Source organism: Emydura macquarii, unplaced genomic scaffold (assembly GCF_026122565.2).
Source record: "Emydura macquarii macquarii isolate MOO-44397 ecotype Brisbane River unplaced genomic scaffold, CSIRO-AGI_Emac_v2 contig_295, whole genome shotgun sequence".
NCBI classification, from domain to species: Eukaryota; Metazoa; Chordata; order Testudines; family Chelidae; genus Emydura; species Emydura macquarii.
The window spans coordinates 2,902,261-2,917,874 of NW_027130432.1; the positions used below are offsets into that span (position 1 = coordinate 2,902,261).

The following is a 15,614-nucleotide window of genomic DNA, read 5'->3' on the forward strand; positions in this document are numbered from 1 at the left end:
TGTGACACTTTTGTATTTTTAAGTCTGATTTTGTAAATAAGTAGTTTTTAAGAGCAGTGAAACTTGGGGGAAGACAAGACAAATCAGACTCCTGAAAGAGGTACAGCAGTGTGGAAAGGTTGAGAGCCACTGCCTTAGAATATGTTTTACTTCTGCTAAACAATCTATTCCACCTTGTATTTAGCTGTGACACTCTGACATCTTTCCCTGACCTGAAGAAGAGCTCAGTGTAGCTCGATAGCTTCTCTCTTTCACCAACAAAAGTTGCTCTAATAAAAGATATTACTTAACCCACCTTGTCTTCCTATCTGGCTATATGAATTTTATGCACACACAGTGTATACTGTACAAAGTGTGTATGTGTGTTGCTACACTCACAGGGCCGTACATGTTTTTAAATCACTATGGTTGGTTTAAATCACTATGGTTGGTAGTAACATGAGAGAAAATATGGTAATGAAATAAAACTATATGCTACTGGGTGAAAATTGCTACAACCAGAAAACAGCACCTGTGCAGAGGGAAACTGGATATTGACCACCAGCTGACTCAGGAATGGACCGCCCCCCCCACCAGAGTACAACCTAAAATGTGGGCTGCAAATGGAAAAGAGGTTGGATTTCTGAAGCACTGTTTTCCAGGAGTCCATCCCAGCACATGACCATCAGCACAAACACATACACGCTTACCTACATAAACCAGGTAGAGACAGACACACACACACACACACACACGTCCCTAACTCACAAATTCACATCAGAAATCATTGGAAAAATCAAATGGACACAAACAGATTGTGAAATCTTTCTCTCCACCAAAAACTTTTAAGTTTGGATCTAGGGTGTTAGTTTAGACCCATCTCTAGTTAAAATGTTTTATCAGTTAATTAACTCATTAGTTAACAAGGACAATGGTTCAGCTCAACTCACTTTTCAGACCTTTAAAATTATATTAACACATTGTATTTATTTATAAAGAATTTTTTTGTGAATTTTAGTACTTGTGAAAGATGTGTACTGCCAGACTTAGAGACTGGAGTTTTGTTTATGCATAGGTCAATCAGTAACCTGGAAGGGAGGGCAAACTTCCCCATACCACCCAGTCAACATATAAAAATCCAAAACTTGAACAGACTCTTGGAGTCACAGGATAGATTTCAATCTCCATCTCAACTCGATCCTTAGTCTCAACTGATGTACACAGACACAAGGCCACCAAACAGCCATTTATGGTGATCATCTGAATTTATAACTTAGCAGTAGATGGTTCTACAGTCTATTATTAATTATTCCCTTTAAAAAAACCCAAAACACTTTTGTTTATATCAGCAGGTGTGTCTTTTTTTTTTTTTTTTAAACACAAATGAAGTTAGCTTACTCAGAGTATCACGAATGACCTGCCACTGTCATTCTTCTAGGAATCATGGATCCCAGGATCTTCATATTTATTTTTTAACATACACCTCTTACTTCGAGAATTTTGGAGTCGGTGGATCTAATGATAAAGAGCTGAACAAACGTCACTAAGAGAAAGTTAATGCTTGAGTGGCTAATGGGCTGCATGTGATACAGCTGTGACAGACCAGATGAGTGGACTTTCAAGAGCAGGCTTACATTTCTCATGGGTCAAGATACTTAATTCCTTTTCTATCATGTAACAATAACAACAACAAACAACATAAGACTTTTTGGTGATAGGGTCTTAGTTTCTTTTTCGGAAATGGCTATTGTTCCTATGGGTTTTCCAGACTGCCCTCCTTTAAATGTGGAAATAAAATCCTATTCTACATAGGAAGTGAAAACGTTCCTCCATTCAGGTAGCTTTACAAGGGAAGACAGAGAAAAAACAATGGGGAAGGAACTAGACCCCAGAAGAGAGTGGGGAAGAGAGGGAACTGAGTGATGAAGCAGAAAACAGGATCTATTCACTCCATTTTCCATGTCCCCTCACTTGTTTCCTTAACATGTTTACTTTCAGTGGGTCACATAAAGCAATGCAAATTAAGATGGCAACTGAACTGAAGTCTGAGTGTTTGCCACTGCCGATGTTAAACAACTGTTGTTCATTATAGCTACAGCAGTAAAGTTATGAGAAATGTGTGCCATAAAGAAGAAATAGCTAAATTTTTGAGTCTGGGAAGTTAATTTCCCCAGCATTAAAATATGCATCCAGACATCATTGGTCTCAAAACTAAACCAACCAGGCTCCTCTGGATGGAAACATTAGCCACACGTTTTTTTCCAGCAAATGTGTAAGAAGAGCCTATGAATGCTTATTCAAAAATGAAGCCGCTTCCTAGAAAAACAGAGACTTGATATATAGTGTTTGTAACGAAAAATGAAAGCATTAATTGTAACATGACCATGACAGAACAAAAGGGCTTAAAAAAGGGAAACAGCATGTCTAAAAGAGTCCTCAGGATGGCCTGTGCGACAGCAAAGCCTACAACACCCATACTCAACAGAAGGAAACATTAAGAAATTCCTAGAAGAGGAAACCTTAGCCTTATCTGTCTCTGAAATAATTCAAGCGGAACTATAAGACGGAACTATAACAACCTTGGTTGTTGAAAGTGGTGATGTTAGAAAGTGGTAACATTCCACAACTACAGCTTATTTTATTTATCCCTCTTGATGATATTCGGAATGAAATATGCTTGATATGCCTTGAAAACTATTAAGGCAGGCCTCTGATGCAGACATTCCCTTGAACAGAAAACAAAAATGTCTATCATTTACGATTCTGACACAAATAAAAATAACATTTTAGGATGCCATGATTAGATGCTACTGAGACTGGTGCCTTAGAAACACCTGAGACAGAAAGAGATGATTACATAGATATTACTTCTTTGTGTATGTCTCAAATACCAAGGGTAGTTGAGAAATAAGCAGAGAGTGAAGCATTAGACTGTATGGTGTATGTATTTTCTCTAATTTATTTTGATTGGTTGAAAACATCTGTCACAAGATCTCTGAGTGCACCTAACTCATACTGGTTCTCAATCCTCACCCAGCTGTCTCCAACTTTAAAAAAAAGTCAGTAGAAACATCCACATTGAGCACAACAAAAGCAGTATTCATATACCCTTTCAGAAAGAGAAAGTGTGACAACTGTAACTTTAAACATATATGTACAGAAACGGTATAAAACAGATTCTCTCTTTCCTGCTGTATCTTTTCTTTCTGCCCTCTCTTTTCATCCATCAGCTGTTAATACCTATTTTCTTACTATCCCTATATTCATAGTCCACAGACCGTGGACCATGTTTGCGGATCGCGGACGGATGAGGATCCAAATTTTATATCTACAGTCCTGCAAATCTGAAGATATCCACAGACCATGGTTGCATTTTGTATCCATGCAGAGCTCTCTTCATTTACCCTTGGGGTTTCTCCTTCACTTTTATGTTTTTCTAAGGTGTCTCCCAAAAGCCTCCACCCTCACTTGCTTGATTTAAGCAGAATAACTGGCAGTGGGTTTTGTTTTTTTGGCATGCAGAGTACCTTATATATCGATACATATCCTTCCCCTTTTGTACTAAGAACATCAATACATTCTGTTGCTTACTGAAATGTGTGCTCCTGTTGTTTTTAATCTAATCTCAGTGTAGTTTCTCTGTGACTATATATTTTTCTAACCCTCGACTGTTCTTTTCTGTGTTAAAAAGAAAAAATCAATAGAGTGTTTTAAAAAAATGTAGAAGTGATCAAGAATTATAGAGCAGTAATTCTTGTCTGGACGGCTGCAGTCTACTCAGCTTGTATTGCATACTTACAACAGCCTGAGTAAAAAATTGCATTTTACGTGTTGTACAGCATGCCAACAAGAGACTGGAGAAGAGAGATTTTCTTCAATCCACTTAACCTGGCTACCTTAGAACATAAGAACAGCCATACTGGATCAGACTCATGATCCATCTAGCCCACTATCCTGTCTTCTGACAGTGGACAATGCCAGATGCTTCAAAGGAAATGAACAGAACAGGGCAATTTACTGAGTGATCATCTCTTATTATCTGGTCCCAGCTTCTGGTGTCCAGAGGTTTATGGATACTCAGAGTATGGGGTTTTATCCCTGATCGTTTTGGCTAATAGCCATTGATGGACCTATCCTGAAGGATTTAAAAAAAAAAAAAAATTTTTTTTAATCCAGATAATACTTTTGGCCTTCATAACATCCCATGGCAATGAGCTACACAGGTTGACTGTGTGTTGTGTGAAGAAGTATTTCTTTGGGTTTGTTTTAAACCTATAGCCGGGGTTCTTGAGTTATATTAATGGGTAAATAACACTTCCTTATTCACTTTTTCCACACCACTCATGGTTTTATAGACAGCTATCATAACCCCCTTAGTCATCTCTTTTCTAAACTGAACAGTCCCAGTCTTTTTAACCTATCCTCACATGGAAGTTGTTTCATATCCCAATCATTTGCGTTGTCCTTGTCTGTACATTTTCCAATTTTAATACATCTTTTTTGGGATGGGACAACCAGAACTTCATGCAGTATTCAAGGTGTGGATGTAGCATGGATTCATACAGTGGCACTATGACGTTTTCTCTTATTATCTATCCCTTTCCTAGTGGTTTCTAACGTTCTGTTAGCTTTTTTGACTGACACTGCACAGTGAGTTAATGTTTTTAAAGAACTATCCATTATGACTCCAAGATCTCTTTCGTGAGTTGTAACAGCTAATTTAGACCCATAATTTTCTCTGTATAGTTGGGATTATGTATTCCAATGTGCATTACTTTGCATTTATCAACACTGAGTTTCGCTGCCATTTTGTTGCGTAGTCACCCAGTTTAGTGAGATTCCTTTGTAACTCTTGGCAGTCAATTTTGACCTTAACTATCTTAAGCAATTTTGTATCATCTGCAAACTTTGCCACCTCACAGTTCACCCCTTTTTCCAGAACATTTATGAATATGTTGAACAGTATTGGACCCAGTACGGATCCTTGTGGAAACACGCTATTTACTTCTCTCCAATGTGAAAACTGACCATTATTCCTATGCTTTTTTTTTTTCTATCTTTTAACCAGTTGCTGATCCACAAATGGATTTTCCCTCTTATTCTCTGACTGCTAAGTTTGCTTAAGAGCCTTTGGTGAGGGACCTTGTCAAAGGCTTTCTGATAATCCAAGTATACTATATCGATTGGATCACTCTTATCCACATGCTTGTTGTCCCCCTCAAAGAATTCTAATAGAGGCATGATTTCCGTTTACAAAAGCTGGATTGATTCTTCCCCAACATATCATGTTCATCTATGTGTTTGATAATTCTGTTCTTTACTATAGTTTCAACCAATTTGCCTGGTATTGAACTTAGTTTTACTGGCCTGAAATCGCCAGGATCGTCTCTGGAGCCTTTAAAAAAAATTTAAAAATTAAAAATGGGTATTACATCAGCTATCCACCAATCATCTGGCACAGAGGCTGATTTAAGTGATAGGTAACATGACAATTAGTAGTTCTGCAATTTCATATTTGAGTTCTTTCAGAACTCCTGGGTGAATACCATCTGCTCCTGGTAACTTGTTTAATTTATCAATTTGGTCCAAAACCTCCTTTACTGACACTTCAGTGTGGGACAGTTCCTCAGATTTGTCACCTAAAAGAATGGCTCAAGTGTGGGAATCTCCCTCACATCCTCTGCAGTAAAGACTGATGCAAAGAATTAATTTAGCTTCTCTACAACAGACTCATCTTCCTTGAGTGCTTCATTAGCACCTTGATTGTCTAGTGGCCCCACTGATTGTTTAAGACAAGTGAAGTTAAACAAACTTCTATTCTTAAAATACTATAGAAAGTTATTTTCTGAAAAGGGCATAATTCTTCAAAGATCCTTGTGCTATACAAACATATTAACAGACCCAAACCACATGTTTAATCCCCAAAATGAAGCACTGACAGTTACTTAGACTGCTGATATCACTATTCAGGTATAGCAGCTATCAGTAAAGGTAAAGTTATGAATTATTCCAACTAACTGGTATATACACCATACAAGTTTCATATATTAGCATATGTGCAGGCTGCAGGCCATAGGCACCTGTTTAAGGTGGTACTCGGTGTAAGCACAAATGCTGATTTTTCATTATCTTCTACAGAGGAACTAAAATCTTCCCTTGCGGGATGAAATTCAAAGCATTTACCTTGTTGAAGAACTTAAACTCTCCCCTGAGAGAACAGGTATGGAAGCTCTGACTGAAAAGAGAGAGTTAAAGCAAGAAATTAGAGTAGAAGATGGCAATGTATTCCACTCCTGACGGATGAGGGGAAGAGCATGTAATATTATAGGCTGTGCGCACAGCCATGTGAAATAGGAATTAGTCCTAAGAAAAGAATAGGCTTGTTTCAGAGAATTTAGAAAAAAATAAAGAACTGAGAAGTAGAAAGAAGACAGTGACCTACTCAGAGTTTCAGCTGAACTCTCAAGAGACATCACACTGAAGGAAAGGATATTTCCATTCCTTATTTTATTCCTCTGCAGAATTAGATGTATATCACAGCTGGAGGCAGGTCTAGTCACATATTCACTTGACCCAGTGGGAACAATATCCAGTTGTACTAAAGAAGCAAGTAAAACAAAACAAATTTTCATTGAGATTGAACCTGGGATGCTGAAACAATCTATGAATCACTGACAGGATAAACTATGAACAGCTCTATCTGAGTCCATTCTGCCTGCACTGTCAGGACTTACTTGAGATCTTCTTGCACTTAGTGAACTGCTCACTCAATGTACTCTAACAGCACCTTCAAGTCTGTTATTGCCCACTGCATCATGAATCATTTGCGGGTGCTTTAATTAGCAGACTGACATAAGGTGGAATCTATAGCTGAGATTTTTCAGTAAGAGCAGGGCACCCAGCTCCTTTAGTAAATACTTTTGAAAATCTCACCCCATTATCTTTCATTCAAAGTGTCAGACGGGTCTGACTAATATTCCTGTCACTGATATTGGTGTGCCGAGAAGAGTTCCCAAATTCACTTCTCATTTCATTTGTTCTTCACAATGAAGATGTAATCTGGCACAAACTAAAATTTCAGCAAATAATTTTAAGACACCATAAACTGCAGACAAACTAGATTCTATGAGCAGGCTTCTAAAAGCTTGCTTACATACTAAATTAGCCAAGAATCTTAAAAGTAAAGATGTAAGATAGCAGTCAGTCTGTGGAAACTAACTCTTTTCTCTCAAGAACCTCACCTGCACACTCTACAAGAATTTTCAGGTAACAGATGACAACTACTTTCACTAAGAGAAGGAAATTAAGTAGTTCCATTTTTCAAAAGTTACCTTCTCCTGTGCTATGTCTTCTGATGATTAAACAGTGCTAGTAATTATTTGAGTATCAATATGGCCAGTGTGGCACCTCAGCCATAAATATAGCCCCCCCCCCTTTTTTTTTTTCCATAGATTTTTCCAGGTCTCTCTCTCTCTCTCTCTCTCTCTCTCTCTCTCTCTCACACACACACACACACACACACACACACACACACACACACACACGATCAGGAAAGCAGGGCTCATATCCACATATCCAATCTCCCTAGGTCATATAGCAAGACAACTCACCTCTTTGAAGTTTTGAGGGGCTTTCACTAAGTCTTTCATTCCAACCTCCTCCTGCTCATGTTTGATGCCTGATCACATGCTCACCAAACAGTACAAATGAGGTAGATACCTCTGCCAAGAGGCTATATAAAGAAAGCAAGAGTCTTGCAAACCTACCATCCATTCTGTCTAATTAACTCATTCTTGGGATGTGGTAAAGTGAACTACTTAAAATTCCTTTCTCCTGGATATTGAGAATATCTTTTTCCATCAAAGTCTCTCCAGTTTCTGCAGACTTCCCAACTCAAGAAATACCCATCCTTGTCATGCACAATCCCTGATTTCTGAATGAATTATTGAGATAACTTTCTGATGACAATTTCAAGTAAGGTTTGCAGTAAGAACCCTGATATCCTGCCATCCATATCTAAAAAGTCTGCAAAACTTTGTGATACCTAATTTCTGCCTGTGCAGCGCTACACTTTTTTTTATAGAAAAGGTCATTCTTAAAGGGTATTTTTTTAATATTAATTTTATAAAATTTGAATTTCAGATATGTTTTAATCCTATTAAATACTTTTTATAGTTACTCCAGTAGCCTACGTTGTGTGCAATAAGAGATGCTACAATTCAGCAGTACTTACTCTGGGAACAGGGGATGTCTGGGTACCTTTCCTTTGGCCACTAGTCTCAGGTGTCAGGTCTCGGTGATCTAATTGAATATGATTCTCTAGGTCTTCAGCACTTTCAAATTTGACACTACACTCCGGGCACCTGAGACTGCCACACGGTCTCTCATTCACTTCCTGGGGGGTCAAGCCTGAGGACTGTCCATTGGTACTCCTGGTCATGCATCCAGCACACAGGCCATAAGGCAGGCCATTAACATCCAGTTTCACCAAATCCTGCTTGTTCCGGAACTCTTTCAAGCACAAAGCACACTTGTAGAGTTTCTGCAAGGCCTGGCCATTGGGAGAAGAGGCTGCAGAGTTTCCTGCCAATTTCTGCATATGGAACGTTCCATGAATTTTCAGCTCAAGGGTAGAGGTGACTGTCTGCATACAGACAACACAGCGAAACCCGGTGAGGGAATTTCTGAGATCCGGATGCATCTGGCAGTGCTCAATAAATTCCTCCTCACTCTGCAGTGGCATTTTGCAGATCCTGCACGTTCCCGTATCCAAACTCTTGCTATGAGTGACTTTGTGCTCTGTCAGGGTCAGAAGGGACGGGAAGCGCTCCCCACAAATGGGGCACATGTAGTGTTTAGCTGGACCTCGATGGGTCTGCATATGCTCCCGGAGGCCATTTTCTGAGAAAAAGGTCCTTGAGCAGATGTTACACTTGTGGCTACCTTTGATGAATTCTGCTTTCTTCCTAGAACAATCATCCTCCCCAGGTCTGATGTTATGATCTCTCAAACGATGGTTTTGCAAAAGGACTTCCATGGTATAGGCAGCCCCACAGATGTCACAACCATACATAGGCTCAGAAGCATCTACATCATCCTCACTAGCCTCATGACTGTTTGAAGTATCTGGATTCTTCATCAACATGTTCTGTAGATCCGCAGCTTCTGTCTTCTTATTTGTTGAGGTCATGCCATTAGCTGTGCCATTCTCCGCACCAGCATCAAAGACACAATGTTTCTCCCGCAAATGTTTTTCAAGCAAAATGATTGCATGGAAAGCTTTGCTGCAGAACTTGCAGTTGTATTTTTTACTGTGGGTTGTGATGTGGCACTGCAGTTCTACTTCAGTGCTGAAGGTCTCTCCGCAAAAGATGCATTTGTGTGACTTTGTTGGATTGCCCAAATGGCTATGCTTTACATGGATCTGAAGATCCACCTCCTTCCTAAAATCCCAATTACAGGCTGTACAACGATACATCTTCTTTTCATTGCTATGCTTTACTGCCAGATGCACTTGGATAGATACCTTGGAATCAAAAACTTCTTGGCAAAGTGTGCAGTGATACAACACAAAAGTATGCATGTCCAGCAAATGTTTCTGCAAATCATCCACTGAAGAAAACTGTTTGTCACAGCTCTCACATACATAATGGGTAGAAGTTGTCATGTAGTGTACCGTGAGGTGCTGCAGGAGAGACTCCTGGGAATCAAAGTCCTCTTTACACTGAGGGCAAGATTGCTTCCTTAAAAGCAACTCCAAATGCAACTTTAAATGAGTTTGGAAACTTTCAAAATTAGAGAACTTTAGATCACATTGATTACATGGGTATTCACCATTAGAAACTGAATTTAAGCTGGCAGAAAGACGCTGCCTTTTAGGGGAAGAGACTTCAACATCAGAAGAAACTGGACTCTGCTCTGCTTTTGACTTCTTATTGTGTGCCAGAGGAATGTTCTTGTGGTTTTCTTTAATATGCTTTGTAAGCTTCAGGATGGAGCCAAAAATGGGGGAGTTTGTGCAATAAGGACAAGAGTAAACTTCCATAAAAGACTGTGTTGGCTGAACGACAGGGGAATCCAATTTTGAGTTTCCTACGTTGCAGTGAGTTTGCTGAATATGCTCAGTCAAGGATGCTTCAGTCAGAAAGCCCATTGAGCACTGGTTACAGAAGAAGGCATTGTTACCATCTTGAGGGGTAGCATTTGGGCCACAGTGAGTGATGCGGATGTGCTCCTGTAGGCTATTGATATCAGCAAACATCTCAGGGCAATAGTTACAGTGAAAGGCAGAAATGTTGTTAAACTGCATCATGGGATATGCATGGTTTTTGTGCACCTTTCTCACATGTTCATTCAAGTTGTACAGTGTAGGCATGGAATCAAGGCAGATCTGGCATGTGTGGCTTTGTTGAGGTTTGTCTGCATGAATGGTCTTCAAATGGATCTCCAGGACAGCAAGGCTGTTGAAGTCACGCTTGGAGCAGTAAGGGCAGCTGTAGGTGACTTTAGACCAATTCTGGCCTTCCTCTCTTTCCACTGATCTGATCTTCTTTTGTCCTCTCAACGGTTTTAAAGTGGAGTCCGGAGTAGATCCTCGTTCCACCGAAGCGCTTGAATCAGGTGTTGCGCTGCTCATGGATGCCACGCTCCCCAAGACTGGGTCAGGGCTGACACTATGGTTGCTGGAATCAGGCTGTCTGTGGCTATCCAAATGGCAATAGACTTCCTCCACTGAAGAAAACTGCTCTGGGCACATAGGGCACTTGTGTTTTTTGTTGGCATGGACTTGATGAATGTGGGAAAGCAGTGAGTTTTCATCTGCAAATACTTCAGGACAATGAATACACTGCAAATCTGCCTTCTCGGAAAGCTGTGGGTGGCGTGTCATTACATGCTTCTCCAAATCTTCTGTCTGACTGAATGTCTCTTCACAGTAATCACACATAAAATCATCCTTCTTCACCTCTTTCTCAGTCTTTGCCATATGTTCCTTGTTCTTTTTATGAGCTTGCATGTGACTCTGCAATGAGCTGGTGGAGGAAAACCCACGCTTACAGACAGTACACTTGAATGGCTTGCTGGAACTGTGGGTTTTCAGGTGAATTTTGAGGTGGTCGCTACGAGAGAATGCTGCCTCACATTCATGGCAATGGTACTTTTTATCCCCTGTGTGAAGCTTTATGTGGCGATCCCTACTTCTCTTATGCTTAAAAAGCCGGCTACAGTAGGTGCATTTGAAAGGTAGTTTGTCACTGTGGATCTGCTCGTGCCTTTTAAGGTAGCTCAGGCGAATGAAGGACTTATCACAAAACTGACAGGGATATGGCAGGCCAGTCCCCCCTTCCTCCTCCCCGATGCCGAGATCACACCCATCTCCTATCATCTGAGTGGGTGATGCAACATCTTTGCTGGAGGGAGATGAAGCCACCCAGGAGAGTTGTGGGTCGTCATCACCATCTGTAATGGGAAAGCAGAAAGGAGATTAAAAACAATTCCCAGTGCATCTGTGAAATAAGGACAAAGCCTCTCAACAACACTATGGGCTTCTGCTACTACAGTAAAAAAAAATCAACTGCTGAACAAAAAAGACATAAATGTCTCTTGAATTTTAAAGAATGATTGAGAAAGAGGAAGAAAAGCACATATTGTATATATAATTTATGACTATGCAAACATATAATATTAATATAAAGCCTTTTTTCTTTAACAGGTTTAACAACTACTCACTATACCGTAAAACAAACAAGTAGAGAAAATAAAATGCATTGTGAAGCAAAGCAATACAAACATTTCTAAGAGCTACAGTATTAAGTGGTCACCTGTGCTTTTGTGGGATTTTTTAAATGATACATCAGAAAGATTTTAAGTAATGTTTCCTTTTAACAAAATATTTTCAGTTCTGTCTTGAAATTGAAACAGATTTAAAAGGCTGCACAAAAGCAGTTATATGTAGAAAACACAAACAGAATTCAACATCCATGTGAAACAGAAGCGACAGATTTAAGCATAGTCAGTTCAAATTGTGAAGAAATGTTGATGGCTATTACATTCATTGACTTAGAAAGATAATGTTGTCTGATTGTAATAAAAAGACTAATAATAATCTTTGGAGATTTCAAGTGTACTGCCACCAGAAAACCAACTTCAGGAACAAAACAACAGTACAGCCAAGCCTGTAATGACAAAGTACTCCAACTTTCATGGCTCAAAGATGAGGCTTTATAAAATATTTCGTAAATCTGTATCACCATAAAGAAAGACAATGAATGGAAGAATGGTTATTTTAAAAAAATACATAAAACATTAGCATCTTTCATAATTTGAATTGTTCATCAGAAAGAGAACAAAATGAGTGCAAATGTAATCATTCCACAGAGAATGCTGAAGATGTCAAGTTAAGTGAAGATATAAAACTGAAACCTGAATGAAGAACAGTATAAAACTAGTGAGAGTAGAGGAAGAATAGGTAAAGCACTGAAATGCAAAAAGGAACCATATCTTCAACACAAACATTTGCCCTCAAAAATATTTAATGATTCTACTTCAGCTATTACTACAACTACTCAACAAAAAAATCTTCAACTATGCATGTAGGCTGCCACACATACACTTGTCTGCCAACTAAACAACTTCACCAAATTAAAGCACATGTTCAGTGGAGTAGTTCTCAAAAAAGAACTCAGTTAATGGGAATATCGTCAGTACAAGAACCTATGCCCTGTGTCACAGTATTCTTTGTCAAAGGCCTGTCTTTATAGCCGAGGAAAACAGGGATTTGTATTACTTTATATAACTCTATCAAGAATGTATAAAAATAATCATATACAAGACAACTTATCCAGCAAAAATGTGCTGTATCTTTTCTAGCACTATATTGTGTGGGAGGATGGCCTTCTCCCCTTACGCAGTACAACTACACTGTCCTCCCCTATCTTATCCAAAGATGCTACTGCAGAATGACTGATTACATGAAAATAGTATTTTATTCTCATCACAGAAATGTACTATAATTCTCAGTCAGCAACCTATGTTTATAGAACATTCAGTGTTCTTGGGTTTAAAAAAAAACTTAAGAGCCCGGCTGAGCCTGAGCATTACAAAGAGTTTCATTCATTGATTTTTACAGACTTGTTTTTTAATCTTTCTATCCCCAACCTGTAACCAAACACCTAATACCTTTTTGTATCAGCAATCATATAACTCACTCCATATTTAAATCTACTCTAGTGTACATTACTGTATGCCATATTGAAGATCCAGGTTCTCTCCTCATCCTGATCAGCCTCTCTCTCTCTCTCTCTCTCTCTCCCTCTGATGTCAGCCACATTCACAGGGGTTCTTTCCCCAAGCAAAGGAGAAGCAGCCTCTCTAGGGACTTGCATTAATGGGCCCTTCTGACTGGAAGGATTCAGCTGGCTGCCAGCTTCTTGGATTAGATTCAGTGGGGAGGTACCGGTAGATCACTGCTCACTAATTCTCAGCTCACGCCAGCTGGGCTCCTCAAGGGGAATGGAGACAAAAGGGAGAGAGGGGGATGCTAGGGCCTGAACTAGGGCAGCACATGGTGAATTTGCTACTACTACAGTTTTTCTACTGGAAAAAAAAAGCTGCAGTATAACTACTCTATAAGTTAACTGGCTGCGGTCTAAACTATAACAAGTTGCCATTAAATAAAAATCATTGTAAAAACGTTCATTTAAAATGTCTTATTTTATTATCACAGAGAGAGATTGTAAATATTTTGCTGCATATTGGTATACAGCCATAAATGATTGAAGAGGGGAAGCAGAGAAAAAATTCAGATAGACTATAAACCACTTTAATGAATAAATCAGCTTCAACATCCACAGCCACTTTTACAATTTACAGATTCAGTGTGCCAAATTCACTGCTAGCATAACCCAGTACAACTCTGTTAACTTCAATACAATTGTATGTGCTTATTCCAGCAGTGAAGTTGGTCCATTATCTCAGCAATACTAATATGTTTAAGAAGTTCTTGCACTTGTCTGAAACTGACTGATCTATCCCAAAACACAGCAGGTGGACATTGCAACAACTTTAGGAAAGATGCTAAGAATTGAATAGCAGAGCTCCCTTCCTCCCACCACCCTCCCAGCATACTGGACTAATATTTTTTTAAAATCAAAGAAAGATGGTGTTACTTTCTGAATGACACACAAAGAAATTGCTGCGATTATTATAATATGGATTTAAATGAAATAACATTTTTCATGTTTGTTTACATAAAGTTGAAAGCAAGACTGTCTTGTTTTGTCAGTTTGATTTAGGCATTTTATTGATTTAAAAGTTCAACTTTTATTTTTCTTTTAACATATTTGGTTGGGTTTTTTTTTGTCTTTTAGAATTTAAAAATTGTTGGACAGTTATTCCTTTAAAAAAAAAATACAACCCGCTCCCACACAGAATCTACCTGGACTTCCTTAGAAACAAAACATTAAAAGTATCCACAGACTAAGGAAGAAAGAAGAAATTAGAGGGAAAACTCATCATCATTAATCTCTTTATGGAATGAAAAACAACCCTGTTAATTTTAATTTGCCACTCTAAATTGAGGAAAAGCCTTATAATGAGGCCAGAAGAAAATGCTAGGGTGTCTTGCTGGAGTATATTGTGTTGGGAAGATATAGTTAAGATGTGGTGTGACATGCCTGGCAATGGTGATTTTTCCAGTAGAATAATAATTCTACATTAATGCAATCAAAGGAATGTAACAGAATGAGAAAAATCACTTTCAAAAAGGAGATTAAAGTCATTAAAAATGGCTAATCCTGCAAAGTGGGACTGTTCTAAAATAGGGAATCACATGGCTGGTGGAAGTCTTTTGTCATCTGCGCATAAGAGAATCAAAACAAGTATTAAAAGGGGAAGAAAATTCAATAAAAGTTTAATTAGAAAAAAAAGAGCATTAAGTAGGCTTCAGAATGCAGGCAGTCTGTGAGATATATGTGTGGGTCGTGATGTTTACGTGGCCAAACTTGATAATCAATCACAAAGTGGTACAGTCATTTAGCAACTTAATGTTCAGCATGTTTACAAAGCTGCAAGCATTCATCATCATCACTGAAGAGATCATTCCAGCCTAGATGCATTCAATAAATGTATTTTTCCTTCTAATAAGAGCAATTTCACCAAACTGCTATATAAATCACACTTCGTTCTCCGTTTACCATTCACATAACAAAAGCCAAGTTCAGAAATGTACTCATGCAGCTATGATGATCAACCCCAGAGCTATGAATTCATGATCGGTTTTCAAACCTGTCACAAACGTAAAACATAGGTAGCACAGTCTTCTGAGTGAACAATGATAGGGTTGGTATATTTGTTAAGACAATTACTTTGCTAATAGAAATAAAATTGTGTACACATATATACAATTTCACCTCCCTACAAGACACCCTCTTTCCACTTCCTCATACAAAGCTAACCAGAAAACACGTTACATTCTGTCAGACTTTCAAGCTGAGCCTTCACTTGTTAGAACAACTGCAGAAAGATTGGTTTGCTAAACTAGCCAATCACAACAGCATAGCCAATTTTTGGGTCAAGTTTAGTCAGACAGAATGATGCATAAACCAGATTTATACCAGCACCGCCTACATGAAGTTAAA

At 38.8% G+C, this 15,614-nt stretch overlaps 1 protein-coding gene across 9 annotated transcripts in view; it reads right to left on the reverse strand.

The window, feature by feature from the left end:
- Nucleotides 1-15,614, reverse strand: part of ZNF423 (zinc finger protein 423) — a 314,186-nt gene that overhangs the window by 103,679 nt on the left and 194,893 nt on the right. For all 9 annotated transcript variants that reach the window (XR_010920299.1, XM_067550701.1, XM_067550661.1 and 6 more), the window contains one exon: nucleotides 8,213-11,436. Coding sequence is in view for 8 of the 9 variants with exons in the window: in XM_067550701.1 (XP_067406802.1) it covers nucleotides 8,213-11,436 (3,224 nt within the window). In the remaining variant the exon portion in view is untranslated. The remainder of the gene's footprint in view (nucleotides 1-8,212; nucleotides 11,437-15,614) is intronic.